Source organism: Oxyura jamaicensis, chromosome 7 (assembly GCF_011077185.1).
Source record: "Oxyura jamaicensis isolate SHBP4307 breed ruddy duck chromosome 7, BPBGC_Ojam_1.0, whole genome shotgun sequence".
NCBI classification, from domain to species: domain Eukaryota; kingdom Metazoa; phylum Chordata; class Aves; order Anseriformes; family Anatidae; genus Oxyura; species Oxyura jamaicensis.
Window position 1 is genome coordinate 35,308,130 of NC_048899.1, and position 15,872 is coordinate 35,324,001.

Consider the following 15,872-nt stretch of genomic DNA (forward strand, 5'->3'; position numbering starts at 1 on the left):
AACTCATTTTATTAATTTTCCATGAGTGTTTGTAAGTGTGATAGTTTACTCGCCAGTGTTGGCAGAAACTGGGCATCCTGGAAGGCTCCATTAGAAATATTTGCTGCTTGGATCTCTTTGATTTTCTTCTTCCTTTAGAAAGTGTTATCTAGTAAAAGACCAGAAACTATAGTATGCAACTTTTCTGATGACTCTCCTACAGTGTATGAAGGGCAGCTAGAGGTATAAATAGTCTATTAAAAACTACATAGGTTTTACAAGTACTTAAAGGTTATTCAAATAAACTTCAGTTAAGATGTTAATAAAGCATATTCTTCTAAGACAATTAACAAAAATATTAATTTGTTAGACAGATTACTATTTAAAATAATAAAATCGTAAAGTGTTGATTTACTGTTAATCAAACTTAGGGAAGAAAAAGATATTCTAATTTTCTAAAAGATATTCTAAATATCTAAAAAATATTCTAAAAGATATTCTAATTTTAGGACAAAATAGTAATATTAAAACTTCTTCAAGAAGGTTGGCTTTTGGACCTTTCCCCACCCCCAAAACAACAAAGACAAACTTTTCATTGCTACTAATTTTTATTAAAAAGAGCGACTTGATAACGAGTAGGGTTTGCTCAGTTATTTGTCAGGGCAATGACACGAATTAAAATGGATCTTCATTGAGATGACTTTTTTTTTTTTTTTTTACTATGCACCTTAACTGGTGCCAATGACTTCTGCAGAATGTTTTATATTGTAGAGTATATATGGGATGTGCATTGATGAACAGTTTTAGACAGATCTGATTTGGCTCTTACTGCTTTCATTATGACCCATCTCAGATTTTTATGTACTGTAGCTACTGGGACGTGTGGTGCCTAAGGTAGATTTAAACTAAGTTGGTATTGGAAGCAGTGTAAACTGGGCTGTGCTATGGCTCCTGTGGCCATGGCTATGCTCCTCTGATGCTTGAACCAGTTTGTTTCGAGTTAGCTTGGGTATCCTTCCACTGCCATTTGCAATGTAGAACAATTCTTAGACAGGAATCCATGCAATTTCATCATATCATTCCTTTTTTTTTTTTTTTTTCCTCCTTCTTTTACCCCCCTGATCCCCCTCAGTACACTTCTCCCCCCACCCCAGCCTTCCTATTTCTGGCACGTATACGTCCACAGGTGTTATTAAGTGTAGGGTAGCATGTGGTGTCCATGCTTCAGTGCTATCGCAGAGGAAGGACTTCCTACAGGAAAAAAATGATCACTTTCAGTATTTTGCAGGCTGCCCATCTAAGCCCATCATTGCCTGGCATCTACACACTAAGGGCAAGGATCCAGCGAACTTGTGAGTGGGCACCATGCCATGTGAACAGATGGGCATGGAAGTAGGCAGCCAGTAGACCATGTATGTGCATCAACTGTGGGTGTTGAGGGCAAGATTCCCAGTGGAGAATGTCCAAACAGCTGTCTGGCCTGAGCCAACATGCCTACGACCAAGCAAAAGTGCCATCCCTAAATCCTGCTGAGTTGGATTAACCTTCAAAAATAAAAATTTCTTCTGCAGTAGCATAAGGTGAGTTTTTGGCTTGTTTAAATCTGAGAGAAAGAATTAGGCAGGCAGGATAAAGACGAGCACTAAAGTAGAGCCTACTAGGCAGGACTGTGCATTTGTCTAGGAATATTAACAGAATTTTATACAAAGGCATTCATATGGAATATAGTAACTGATGACTTACAGGAGTGTGACATCAATGTTAATTATGCTCTTTCTGTTGAGACGGTCCTTTCAGGAGAGACCGAGCTTTGGAGTGCATTTTGTTTGTAATGTATGTGCTGGATGTGATTTTGTAAAGGCAATTCTTCTGGTTGTTTTTGCACACTTGCACTAGCAAGCTGTAATGATTTTTTTTTTGCTTGCACCTCTGCCCTGAGAATACTATTCTGGGGTGCAGTTTCAGGTCAGAGTTGTTGACACAGTTGCTGTCTTAGCCAAGTTCCCACATTTTCTGTCTTTATTTTTCTAAGATCTAAAGGGGATGTGAAAAGATAATACAGGCAGAGAAAAATGATAGATTAACTTTGACTTTTACCTTTTATGGACATAACATCAAAGAACACATTTTTGCAGATGCAAATGTCAGAGGCAAAGAACACTGAAATACTGATGTCTATTGCATTTTTGCTCCTGCTGTTTTCACTCCTTATTTCCTCTATCATCTGCAATTTTAGCAAAGCACCTGCAGTAGTTAAGATTAATATATTCTAATAAAATGGAGGACCAAAAGTAACAACTACATTGTGTATAGAAAAATATGAATAGGGAACTTAAATATATATTATGAAATATATTGATTTGTGTGTGGCTGGATGAATGCTGTCACAGTGTGCACGTTGCTGTATTTGTTACATATTATAGGCTGTAACAGAAAAGGCTAGTGCAAATGTATAAAAAGCTTTGCTTTAAATGCTCTTTTCTTGAATCAATGACTATTGTATTTAATACAATTAAAGCATATTGAAGCTTTGATACCAGGTTCCAGTCCGATTTCCAGTCAGAAAACCTTAGGATTAGATGCACTGCAGCTGTTGGTCCCTTGTCAGGCTTTGATCCCCAGGTACACGAATCTGAGCAATCTGCAGTCACGTTTAGAGCAGCCTTAGGATTTCTTTGAGTTATATAGGTGGTAAGAACCTTTTGTAGCTCTCTCCTCTTCCAGATATGATTTTGGCAGATCTCCTACTCCTGAAAAGGCTACAAATGAAGCCAACGACATCAGCTGGGACTCCCTCAAAGCAAGGATCAATTGGACAAATTTCAAAGTCCATTTGAATAGCTAGAGAGGAACAAAGGGGCTCCCACTTTAGAGAAAATCTGCTCCTGGGAAATAGCAAGCCATTAATGGAGAAAAATACCTAGTGCCTCCTGCAGGGTTACCCTTGGGGTTAAAATATTAGCACTAATTGGGTACCCCAAATTTGGAGTATCCCTCCAAAAATTTGGGGGAAGTAGGTGATATAGTTTCAAACAGACCATGCTTTGTAATCAAATTAATAATTTATCCCCTGATTACGAAGTTCATCCTAACACCAGCTGAAATTTAAACCAGAATCTGAATAATGATTTTTCTCCTATTTCACGAATGAAGCCTCTGAATAAATTGAGATGTTTCCACGGGAGAAGCACTGTGGTGCTTGTCTACAGTGACTTCAGAAGCCAGAGAGCACTCCCACGTGATTAAATTGCCTTGATATAAAATACCTACCTTCACAGGCTGCAGTACGAAGGAGGACCCTCTCACTGTGGGAAAGGTCTATAGGATTCTGATTTATAAGAGAGCAAGAGGTCAAGGGAAGCAAAACCATTATCATTATTTTCACGGACTCTGGAGATCTGAACTGAATATAGAGGGCAGTGTGCTCAAAGGGAGACATGCAGGGGGAACGCAACACAATCCTGCTTTTCTTTTCTCTCTTTTTTTTTTTCCCCACTGACTTCAGTCTGCAGATTCTGCTGAGAGCATGTCATATGTAACAAACTCAAGCCTGTAAGGACTGTGAAGTGGTTTTCTTATTAAATGATGCATAGAGAGATTATCTGGTCTGTAGCCAGCGCACAAAGGCTCCATCCATGCAAGTTCCTATTTCTGAGGAAAGCATTCGGTCACCTGCGTAGTAATGAGATTTCGGGGACTTGGGGGTGGGGAGGGAGAGGAAGGAAGGCTGGTGGGGACAGGACTGAAACTGCACTTTATGCCTCTATCTCCATGCAAGCCTCAGGAGAAAAAAAAAAAAAAAAAGCAGAGCATGCTAACATCGTGTTATACTGCCTTGTAGTCTCTACTGCTTTTTCTTCTGAAGAAATCTCTTTGGACAAGCAAGGAGAAAAACTCCTCCTGTGGTTCTAAAGTCAGCCTCTGGCAGACAGTGGTGGGAGGGCTCCGGAGCAAGCCAGGAGCACCGGTGGCCAGAGCTGTGGGCAGGGAGCTGCTGGGACATGGAGCTTCCCCTGGGGCTGAATGGGGTCTTCTGCTGAGCTACTGCATGGCTGCAAGGCACTGAGAGCCGGGTGGGAAGGGGATTGCCCCCACTGTTTCCTGACCGCCTCCTTTTCTTGAGGATGGGCCAAAAACTCTAGCTTGATGAGATGACAAAGGAGCATCTCTGAGTGGGAAGCTTCATGGAGTTTTCTCAATGCCTATCAGAGCTGTTTCCAAATAATTTCTGTAGATAACGATGGACCTGCCATACTGCTTAAGACTGGCTCTTTAAAACAAATTGCTTGGAGCACAGCAGTGAGTGAAGTATTACAAGATTTTCCGTTCTCTTGCCATAGTCAAGGTGTCTTTCAAGAGATGGGGCTATTAAGAAATGCTATAGTAGATTTTTAAGTTTCTCTATCTAAGCAATTATGAGCTGTCACTGCCATATCAGAGTGACGAGGAACGAAATGACCACAGGCATCACTAAATCAGGTATCACCCCTCCCTCTCTCTTGAGGGAATGGTTTTCACAAAAGTTTATGTGACTAGTTTGTACTTTTATTGCAAACTTTCAAGCTGCCACCAGTAAGTTCGATCCTATAAAGAATTGAGTGTTCTGGCTCTGATCCAGAGAAACACTTAAGTGCATTGGAGAGTGCTTTGCTGGATTAAGTCCAGAGCCGAGCAACATGCAGGAGCAAGTTCTTGACAGTAGGGGCTTTCTCTCTTTTTGGGGGTATTTGTAAAAGAATCTCCATGATGGTTGATTGCAGTGTGGGTAAGATGAAACAAACCAATAGTTAGAAGTCTAAGAAGAAAGGCCAAAGTGTGAACTAAGTGGTGATTTTCTGGTAAAATTCTGACAAAGACTTCCATGAGAACCACCTTCTTGGTGGAGAAGTAGGGTGGCCAACGGAGACAACCACAGGCACATGTCATCCCAGAGGTCTGCTGCACCAGGTGACTGAGAAAACTATGGTTTTCTGAGTTGACAGGTTGATTTGTGGGTATATAATCTATGGCTAATAATTTATTCACTAACCTTGGAAACCACCTAGGAAGGTCTTACAATTACCTTAATTATTTAGAGATAAAAGTGAATTCAGAGTGATGTTTCAGGAAATAATTCGCTGTCTATAGACTGCATGGCAGCAGTCTGCCTGGACCTTTTGAGAAATGTCGGTTGGTTTTGTTAGGTTTGGCTGAAACCAGAAAGAAGTATGCTGCTTCTCAGTGACTAGATGAATTAGGTCAGAAATATGCTTGTAATGGGAAATAAAATCCAAATCAGTCCTCCAAGTCTCTCTTTAAATCAACGCTGCACTATTTGAAGGGACTAGCAATGAGTTAGTGGTGACGAATTCCCCCAAAAAGAGGGAGAATTTAAAGAACAAATGGGAACATAGAAATGAAATTGGACATCAGGTTATGGTATATTACTTCATTAATGTTAAAATAGCACTTGTCAGATGGTTGTCCCTTCTCACCGGGATACCAGGCATATGTAATGGAGGCTTTGCCTTTGTAGGAAGTATGATGACGGATTAGTGCTTAGATGCTGGAATAACTCTGGTAGGAGATGGATACCCTTTAGCTAAGTGAAGGGGGGGCTGCTGAGGCTGAATTTAACAAAACCAGACTTGCCCACAGACTTGCAAGCACTCGCAGAGTGGATTTTTAATGCTGCAGGTGACATTGTTGCTGACTGAAGAATGTTCATCAAATCAGAAAACTGCTGATAAGCTGCCTTTCCCAAAAAAGGGATCTCACAAACTTCTCCTGTAAATCTCTGCCTTTCATCATACCCTGGGAGGTGAGGTAGAGGACTTGTGACACTTGTTATTTAGGTTTTGCTTTAGTTTATTAGGGTAATCAGATGGAGATATAGAGAGAAAAAAATTGTCAAAACATCTCCTTTTTGGTCTACTTATTAAAAACTGCAGGAACAAATGAAATCAACTCAAAAATATACCATTAAAAATTGTTACTTTTTTTTTTTTTCCAAAAATAAAGGAAAACTGAAGAATTATGAGAAATGTGAGTACTGTTACCCAGGCTCTCTGGCTAAGATCATTTTAACACTGGACTGAATATTCACATAAAAGAACTGATACAGATATCTCATTCAGTAGTATCTGTGAAATATATTTATAAACAAATTTGTGTAAGGCTTGATTTAATTTTATAAAATCCATCTTATTAAAGAATGTTGTTGTTGATTTCTTTCAAGCTGTTTTGATTCAGTTTTTCAAAACTTTAATTCCTAAACTAAGAAGCTGGTAGAAATTAGTAAGAATTTCTTTGATGCTTCCATTAATTCCAATTTTTATCCACATATATATATATATATATATATATATATATATATGTATAAGGTGTGTATATATATATTATTTTTTTTCAAGAGAGCTTACGTAGCTTATGGATTGCGTATGGATTGGCTTATGTAGCTGTGGTGTTTGGTTGTTTCAGTAGGAGCTCCAGGACTTTCTTGCATGAAATTACATTGCTCACTCCTGGGCTACAAAGGAATTTCTTTTATTTTTGTCCTGTAAGGGAAATATTCCCCACTTTAGAAAAATTGCAAAAGTATCACATTAATGATCAGGTAAGAGGCCAATTCTTATTGCATATATGAAGTTTTCCTTAACATTTTGGCTTTGCAGATAGCAAAGGGGTTGGCACATAATGTCATCTATACCTGGAACTTAATCTTTTTTCTACACTTGTATTTTCTGGAAATCTTTCTATTGTGTTTTTATTATACTACCTTGAATAACTTGCTAGTGCTACTAAAACAGTACATTTTACTATCTCCCTTCTTCATTTGGTTGTGGATGGGCTTAGTGCCTCCGGAATTATTTCTAGCATGTATCAAATGTGAGCATTTCTTTTGCTAATGCTCTGAACACTGAATTGAAGACCAGACCAAAAGCTCCGATCACTGCTGTACACTTCACAAAGATGCACAGGGCCCCCAGTAGACAAGTACAATTCCTGGAGATAGCAACTACATGTTAAAATAGATGAAAATAGATGCTGTGGAGTAGTAGTGTCTTGTTATTTAATTTGGCTGAGTGAAGAATATATTTCAGAAAGCATCATTTGGCAATATGTTCTGCTGTATGGTAACGAAAAATAAGAGTGGGGGATCTGGGTTAGAAATGTTTTCTATGATCTAGACCTGAATAGTTTAGTTATGTCTTGAGCACCATAGGACTTTGAGTTGTTGGATAGTAAAGATAAAGAAAAAGATGAATTGAATTAATTTATTTTGAATTTATATACATGCCTCTGCTTGCATTAATATTAAGTTCCATCCAAAATCTAAATGGAAAGACTGTAATCTTAGAAGTTCTCTCAATAGCATCAGCAAATCATTCTTGTTTACCCCACATGCTAATAAAACAGGAACATGACACTCCTGAAAACAAGATCGCAAAATACAGAAAATGTGGTCTGACATTTTTTTTCTCCCCAAAGGAGGTACTGCCACTAACTAAAGTATTTCTTATGAAAGCTCGATTGCTTAAGATGCAGAATATTAAGAGAGAAAAACACTTTAGGACACAGCCATGTCACCAGCTGTTACTCACCCTTAATGAAATTGTTAAGTGATATTCTTCATAAATAGGTCAGAGAAACTTTTGAATTGTGAAGAATGTTTTATCTCTTTCTTTGAAATGTTTGTATTAAATTTAGAACTGGTAATTCATTAAGCTCATTAGCTCTGACTAGGAGAGTAGAGCAATATCTAGGATATAGATTTCAAGGCTTAAAAATGTTAGTGCTTACAAATAAACATGAAAGCAATGTGTGGAGAGAAAATATGGGATCATAATATGTTTAACTGTTTTTTGAGCGTGGCCCTCTGGATTAATTAAGAACATTTTCTATATTCAGACAGTTAAATATAAACAGAATACATTATGACTCTCAGTTAACTCTCTTTTAATAGAGAAAAAGAGAATGCATTATGATGAATACAGTGAAAACTAGTCAAAACCATATTTTGTTGTTTGCTTTTTGACCTCAGTTAAGAGATGAGAACACCACTGATTTTACAGGATCTAGACCCTAAATTATATTATTCTTGAGTAATGCCAAATTTAAACAGTAAAAGTTTTGGGAAAAAAAAAAATATACATACCTTTTGGTGACATTTTCTTTGCATATTTGTAAAATGCTGTTCAGTTCTGCCAAACCCTTGATTTGTGATGTATGTTTTATTTAATCTTAATAGTTTAATGGGGTCTAGTGATTTTGTAGAGTTGAGTCACAGATAGTTATCCTGGCTTCCTCTTGGAAAAGAGGGAACTTGAGGAAATCGAGGACTTAGCCCTTGGGAACAGTTAGAGAATCAGAACCCAATATTGCTGCTGCCTTCCAGTCATGGAGTGTTTAGAAATAGTCTTTACAGACATTAAAGCATAACAGATATATTTGGTGCTTATTCTCTACATTCTTTAGTAACCTGTTTGATGGTCTTGAAGTTATAAGTATCTTTCTCTTTTCTGTAAAATGGGTATAAAAAACATCTAACCAGTTACACAGCTGTTGAGATTCTTGATGTATTTTTAAAAAGTCCTAATTTCAAAAGATTTTTATCTATTGCTTAAGTTTTAGCTTAATTTGCTAATGTCACATCACAAAGAAGCCCATTTAGATCTTTAGTTTAGTAGCTGTGTATTTCTGATATCCAGGGCTTAGGGGAACACTGAAAAGTTTTCACAGAAAAGCAGTAATAAAAGAAACTTTCCAAAACTGCATCCAGTACATGCCCACCAATTATATTTGTTGGTCCATCTTCACCTGTATCTATTTGAATCCTCTTGGAAAATAAATTCTTGCTTTTAAAATATTTATTTATTTTTTAGGTAAATCGTCACAGAAGAAATCATTCCCAACATAACTTAACGCTTGCAGACATCATTAGTACACAGGACCACACGGTAAGCAATTGCTCTATAGAACTAATAAATCACTCTTGTTATTTTAAATGTTTTTAATGTAAATGTTACACAAGCATTACTAAAGAATAAATACACGAGTCTTTGGATGCCTCAAGATGTTAAGGGATTTGAGGGACTTTGATTAATCAATAAAAAGAAAAAAAATATAGAAGATACAAAGCAATTTGTATGGCTTGACTTTGCTGTTAACTTGGTTGTACTAGATTGATATTTCATCAGTATTAATACTCAGTATAAAGGAATGTGAGCATGTCTTTGTCCATATGAAGCTGTTTTTAATACTAGTATTAATCCTTAGAAATAAAAGTGAACATTACATTTAACACAATATTAATGACACTAAGAATTTGGGGGAAAGGTGTAGATGGATAGTGCTTTATTTATTATTACTATTAAATTAAATCAAAGAAATGTTCGTATCAGTAGTACTTATATGAACTCATCAGGATTAGATAGGTTCATAAGCTTGTCGTTTCTCTAATTAAGAAAACTATGGAACCTATTTTTGATTTAGTGATAATTACTATTTTTTACATTGTTCCTAATGTTGTAAGTTCATGTGAGTGTTGTTTTATTTTACTTAAATAGAAACTTTATTTAAATCTATATGCTCTAATATTTTTTTTCTAAATAGTAAATGATATATATTCCATTTCCTTATTTTTATTCTAATCCTTTCAAGGCAGGGTGTCTGGGGTCATTTTCTCAACCTTCCACATGTTGAAAGGAGGGAGGGGCAACAGCTTAACAGCAAACGATGATATTTATTGAGACAGAAACAACAGAGAATATCATTAAGATATATTTGGTATTCTTTTTAATCTAATATCATCCCTTTGCAGAAGGATTGAAAGTAGATCCTGAGCTGTATTGGAAGTAATTCCTAGAAAATCTGTACAACAGGAAAAAGGGCTATTAACAGATGTTGAACAAGGAAAATATAGCTTCCTGAACAGAGTTTATATAAATATTGGTGCCATCCTTGAAATCTTTTTATTTGTCTTAGTGGTAAAGTTGTTTTATAATTCCATAAATACTCTGTATGCTAATTACAGAGAACTCTGTATACGTTACCAAAATAATGAAGACCCTTATTTTCTTAGAGACAGCACCTACACTAATTCCATAAAACCAATATATGTAAAGTTACTTTGTTTAACCTGAGAGGTCTCATGAGTATCTTGTATTTCTAGCTCTTTAGTTTTGAGGTGTTTAATTTAGAACAAAGGATGGATTTGAGCTACATAATTTAATGTAGGATATTTTATATGCCCAACACTTGTTACTGGATTTGCTATTCTGGAGGAAAATATGACTAAACAGCAACATTTTCATCTGGAAACATATCCAATTTTTAACTTTCCAAAATGTGAGAACAGAGGTAATTCAAATCCAATGTTGAAAATCACATTTGCCTTTAGTTTTGGATTGGTTAAAATAACAGTCTGGGAAGGGTGTTGGTAAACTTTGAAAGGATGAGATTTTTGGGTCTGATTCAGAGAAGCAATCAACAGCTTGAATGGTTAGCCAATGCTCCTCCCAATTTCTGTTTCCAGATGGATAGAAATATTAAAGGAATAACCTTTCTCATATGTTATTTGGCATCCCTGGCCCTGGCCAAACACCAGTTTTATGCTACGAAAATGAAGGGTTAGAAAGGAAAGAAAAATTTCCAAAGATGTAAAGTAAGTTTGATTTAAAAAAAAATAAAAATAATAAAAAAAAAGTAGGTGGAGTTGGGAATTAAGTCTTATTTTAGCTCTAATAATTCACCCATCCATCACTAGATAAATAGTGCCATGACTCTGCACAATAATCCCTATATACTTCCTGGGTTTTCTATGGCAATGATATGCATGACAGGAATTTGCATGAGATAAGTACAAATTATAGAAAATGCACATGCTAATCTCCATGTACACATTTGAGTGTCACCTAAATCAGTGTCCACTGACTTCCTCATAGGTACAAACAGATAAGTACACAGTACATATTTCATTATATTTTACATATAAGTAACAGACAAAATCTATGGCAATAGTTAAACACTGTTAATATAATGCTATTTCATATAATTTAAAATAACAGACATGTTTGATTTAAAAATCCTTATGTTGCATGTCAAAACCTGTTTTACTGCCATTTAATAGCTTTGCAAAAAGTCTATTGAAATTGTTGCAAAATCATATTGTGTCAAAATTGATGTGGAATTCCTAATGTCCCAGTCAGGCACTGACTCAGCAGTGTTTCAGGGAAAACAAGACCAGCCTGAATGACGATGGTGCTTTTTGAAACACTGAGGTGTCCGTGCGTTCTCTTTTTCCTTTACTGACACAGCTGGGACTTCCTTAGGTAATGAGATATGATGATCTAATGCCAGGTCAGTGGGGCTAGTTGAAGATCCCCCCTTTTTTCCCCCCTTTATTCTTTCTTGATATGAATTTACATAGTCTCCCCCAAAATCCCAAATCCAATATCACAGCTTCATAAGGATTGTTTTGACAGATCACGCAGAACCATACATCTGACCTGGTGTCCCTTATTCCTGCTGGCCTAAGAAAAGTATGTCCAGAACTTCGGAGGACCACAAATTGAAAGGGAGAAACACAAACAAAGACCAAGCCTAGGATTCACTTCTAATATTCCAAAACTCAAAAGCAACACTGATGCCATGCAATCTGATGCTGCAGCCTCATGTATATCAGCAGAGTCTGTATCCTGTTTTGACACCACAGCAAAGGGGGCAGGTTTCAGTAACAGCAGCAGAGTAGGGGATCTGTGAAGGTGGTATCAGATTGCCAATATTACATACTGCTTTGTGTAGGTAATAGCTAAGGGCTTTGCCTTTCTGGACGTGTTTTGGAAAAAGCACGTCACAGCTGTGCTTTCCTTTGTTTATAATTCCAGTTTCAGATTGTATGCCGAGAACTGACAAACCGCTCAATTTGGTTTTCTGCATTTATAGCATGAGATCATTTAGTTCAGCTGGAAAGTTGAAGACAAGTTTTCCCCGCACATGGATGCATGCACTCCAGTGACGTGTGACCTTTTAAGGGCTGCGAGGGGTGAGAGCCTCAATACCATAGCTCATCTGAAAGACAGCACCACTTAAAAGCATGATGCCTTCTAGCATCTTGCATGAGCCTTGATTTAGTATTGACTCAAAGCAAAATGTGGCACCTACGAAGGCAATGTGACTTTTCCTGTTATACACAGACTTGCCGTGGCTCTGACATTGGTTACCCCTAAACAGGATTCTCTTTAGACTATAAGGATCAAGAGGTTTTCACAAAAATAGTGTGCCCTTCATAGCTCTTAAGGAAACATGAACTTCTGCAACTCAGTATATGAAATGACATAATTTACTTAAAATACATTTTAAATTAATTTATTTTTTACTTATAGCTAGAAACTTTAATTGCATTAATATAAGTTTCTGCTAACTCAACAAATAGAGTATTATTATGGGCTTTTTTCCAGGTTAATTATGCGTACTAATTGACTTTAAATGTTGTTTGCATATTTACAAAAGAACTGACTGCTACAGGAAAAAAATAGGTGACTAAACTGAGAATTAATGATAAAATGTCCCCATACTAGATTAGCCAGGTGCGGACTCTTATGCATGTACTGACTAAATGTATACATTCATCTGAATAAGTGATGTGGTTATGATTTTTTTTTTCTTGTAGGTAGTGGAGAAAGAAGGATATCTTCTAAAAGCTAAAATAGCAGACGGTGGCAAGAAATTAAGGTATTATACGTGAATATTATAGAACTTATCCATTGTAAACACATATCCACTCTGAATTATAAGCATATATAGATATTATAGCAGCTTATAGCTTAAATGATGTTTTTTTTGTTTTTTTTTTTTTTTTTAAATATTAATCCAATTTATGATCAGCTTTTGGAGTTTTACAGTCCCAGAAAGCAAGCAACAGCAGCTAACAGGTTGATTGCAGGCAATGAGTGTGTGCTTATGTTAGAATAGAATAGAATAGAATATCCTGAGTTGGAAGGGACCCTTAAGGATCATCAAGTCCAACTCTCGACACCGCACAGGTCTACCCAAAAGTTCAGACCATGTGCCTAAGTTCACAGTCCAATCTCTTTTTAAATTCAGACAGGCTCGGTGCAGTGACCACTTCCCTGGGGAGCCTGTTCCAGTGTGCAACCACCCTCTCTCTGAAGAACCCCCTCCTGACGTCCAGCCTAAATTTCCCCTGCCTCAGCTTAACCCCGTTCCCGTGGGTCCTGTCACTAGTGTTAATGGAGAAAAGGTCTCCTGCCTCTTGACAACCCCTTACGAGGAAGTTGTAGACTGCGATGAGGTCTCCCCTCAGCCTCCTCTTCTCCAGGCTGAACAGGCCCAGTGACCTCAGCCGTTCCTCGTACGTCTTCCCCTCCAGGCCTTTCACCATCTTCGTAGCCCTCCTCTGGACACTCTCCAACAGTTTCATGTCCTTTTTATACTGTGGTGCCCAGAACTGCACACAGTACTCGAGGTGAGGCCGCACCAGCGCAGAGTAGAGCGGGACAATCACCTCCCTTGACCTACTAGCGATGCCATTCTTGATGCACCCCAGGATACGAGCCTCTACATTAGCCTCTACATTATATGTTATATGCACATTAGGGACAGCTGTAAGGTACCACACAAACCAATAATACCTTTTCCAGTGGGAAAATTTTTGGTGCTGAGTGAGTGTTTGAGGGGTCAAGGATAGGAACCTGCCTTGTGGTGATTGCCACAGGGATGTGTAGGCAAGATTATCAAAAGCAGTCAGCACTTACTCACTTAACACTATTTCTGCTGAAAGCAATGTGAATATTAGATATAAGGGAAGGACTTGCTATAATTTGCTGAGTCTAGATACCTGTAAAGTGGCAGCAATGATGTGACAAGTACTGTACATTACCAATGGGAATGAGAGATTAATGTGAAACATTACGTTTTCTGCCTGGAGAAATAAGCTGTCATACCTACATAGTGTTAAACAGTAAGGAACCTAGAAAAAAAAAAAAAAAAAAATTGAAAAAGTAGTCTGGATGTAACCTAGTCCAGAATTTCACTTGAAACTAGAACATTGTCCACACTTGGCTGAATCTTCTATAGCTGGGTACCCTGCAGCTGGCAGTGCATCAGAGACTGGTTTTCACTTGGATGTTTGGAAAAGGCATTGAAGCCAGTATTACTCTGTTCCCCTCTTGGAGCACTGGCCAAAGCTTCAGCAGGGTCCACATAGGCTGGGCACGATCTCTGAATGTGCCCAGACTGGGAAGGGGTTTCATCTTCCTGGCAAGAGCCAGTTCATATGGGGAACTTTAGTGCAAAGCATCCCCATGGCTTTCCCTTGCACACTGGCTCACTGTGGGCACAGGGAAGAGGCAGCCTAGCTCGGCCACTCGTGCTTTTAAATACTGAATGGTCTTATGTTTTTGAATAGCCTGAGAAATCGTGAGCACCACTGAAGCTATAATGTGCTGCCATCAGGTGTCCGTTTGACAGAATGCAAATGCACCAACAGCTCTCGCGTTGGATGCGTTTCAGCATCCGCATGGTCGGATTTCATATTTCAGGAGCTGTCTGACTCTGTTTCAACAATAATTTTAATGTCACAGTAATAGATGGATTCATGCAATATGCCTGTTGATTCCAGCTGAGTCTTCTCTGTATACTAGTATTTATACAGACCAAGCATGGCTAGCAGTGACTTACCTACTTCATGCATGTTTTATCTGACCCCTTCTTTCACTTACCTAAACTTGCTGTTCATTGACCGGAGGTGACTTCTTGAACAATCTTGCTGCCACATGGCAAAAACTAAAATATTGTGAATGGACTTTTTCTAAAGAGTTTAACTTCAGGTCACTGCATGTATCCAACGAAATACAGTGCTCCCACCCATACAGAAACCAACACACTATGGCATTTTTTTGTTTGTTTCTTTTAGATCTAATTAATGACTGTATGCATAATCGGATAAAAAGGTTGTCTAGTTTTATAACTTTTATTTCTAGGTTACAAAAGTAATGAAGTTTTGATTTCAAAATGTCATTTTTTAAATGTAACAACTGTAGTTTAAAAGGACCAGGGAACTTGAGTTTAGGGAAAAAATATCCTTACAGATACTGTGGTGAATTCAGATGCATTCTCTTATTATTCTCTTAATTTCCTTATCCCTGATGGAATTAAAGTATTCACCCCTTAAGATTCAGAATGAAGCTTAGATAAAACATCTTACTTTTTTTTTTTTTCTATACTTTGTAAGGTTATGTAGAAGGAGTGTTTTCTCCTGTAAGGTCAAGGTCAAGGACCTTTTCCAATGCAACTAGGGGTAATAAGAAAGGGAGGGGTTGATGGCAACCGAGTCTGATGAAGACATGTTTATTCCAACAAGGTCATCTGTTTCAGTACTTCTAAGAGACAATGACTAGGAAAAAAAAAAAAAGTAAAAAAAGGTCGTTTGTTCATTTGTACTAATTGATCAGGGAAGAAACTGCATCTTGGAGTGTTGATTCAAGCAAGTTGCCCAAGTGAGGATCTTGGGATCAGAATGATTAAAGAAGGGAGGACAATAAGCAAAATGCTGAGACCCAGACATGACAATAATAAGAAAGTCATGCTGATTGAGGGGGTGTCAAACTACAGGTGCACCATGCAGCAAGATCTAGGTAACAAGATGTAAACCAAGAGGCCCAAGCCTGGGAGGGTACAAGAAAATGCAGAGCTCTGTAAACCCACAGGGGATTGGAGGAAAAGTGCAAACAGAAGGAACGAAGAAGGGGGATAAGTAGACTAAGTGATCCTTGTGGTTCCCTTCCAACTTGGAATATTTTATGATTCTAGGTACAATTCTAGAAAAGCATATAAAAGGGTCGGTCGCATGTAAAACATGTCCAGTCAGTATGCTTCTCTGGCCAAGCTCT

At 37.7% G+C, this 15,872-nt stretch overlaps 1 protein-coding gene across 4 annotated transcripts in view; it reads left to right on the forward strand.

The window, feature by feature from the left end:
- Positions 1-15,872, forward strand: part of ARHGAP15 (Rho GTPase activating protein 15) — a 332,778-nt gene that overhangs the window by 39,661 nt on the left and 277,245 nt on the right. For all 4 annotated transcript variants that reach the window (XM_035331541.1, XM_035331544.1, XM_035331542.1 and 1 more), the window contains 2 exons: positions 8,844-8,918; positions 12,632-12,693. In XM_035331541.1, the coding sequence (XP_035187432.1) occupies positions 8,844-8,918; positions 12,632-12,693 (137 nt within the window). The remainder of the gene's footprint in view (positions 1-8,843; positions 8,919-12,631; positions 12,694-15,872) is intronic.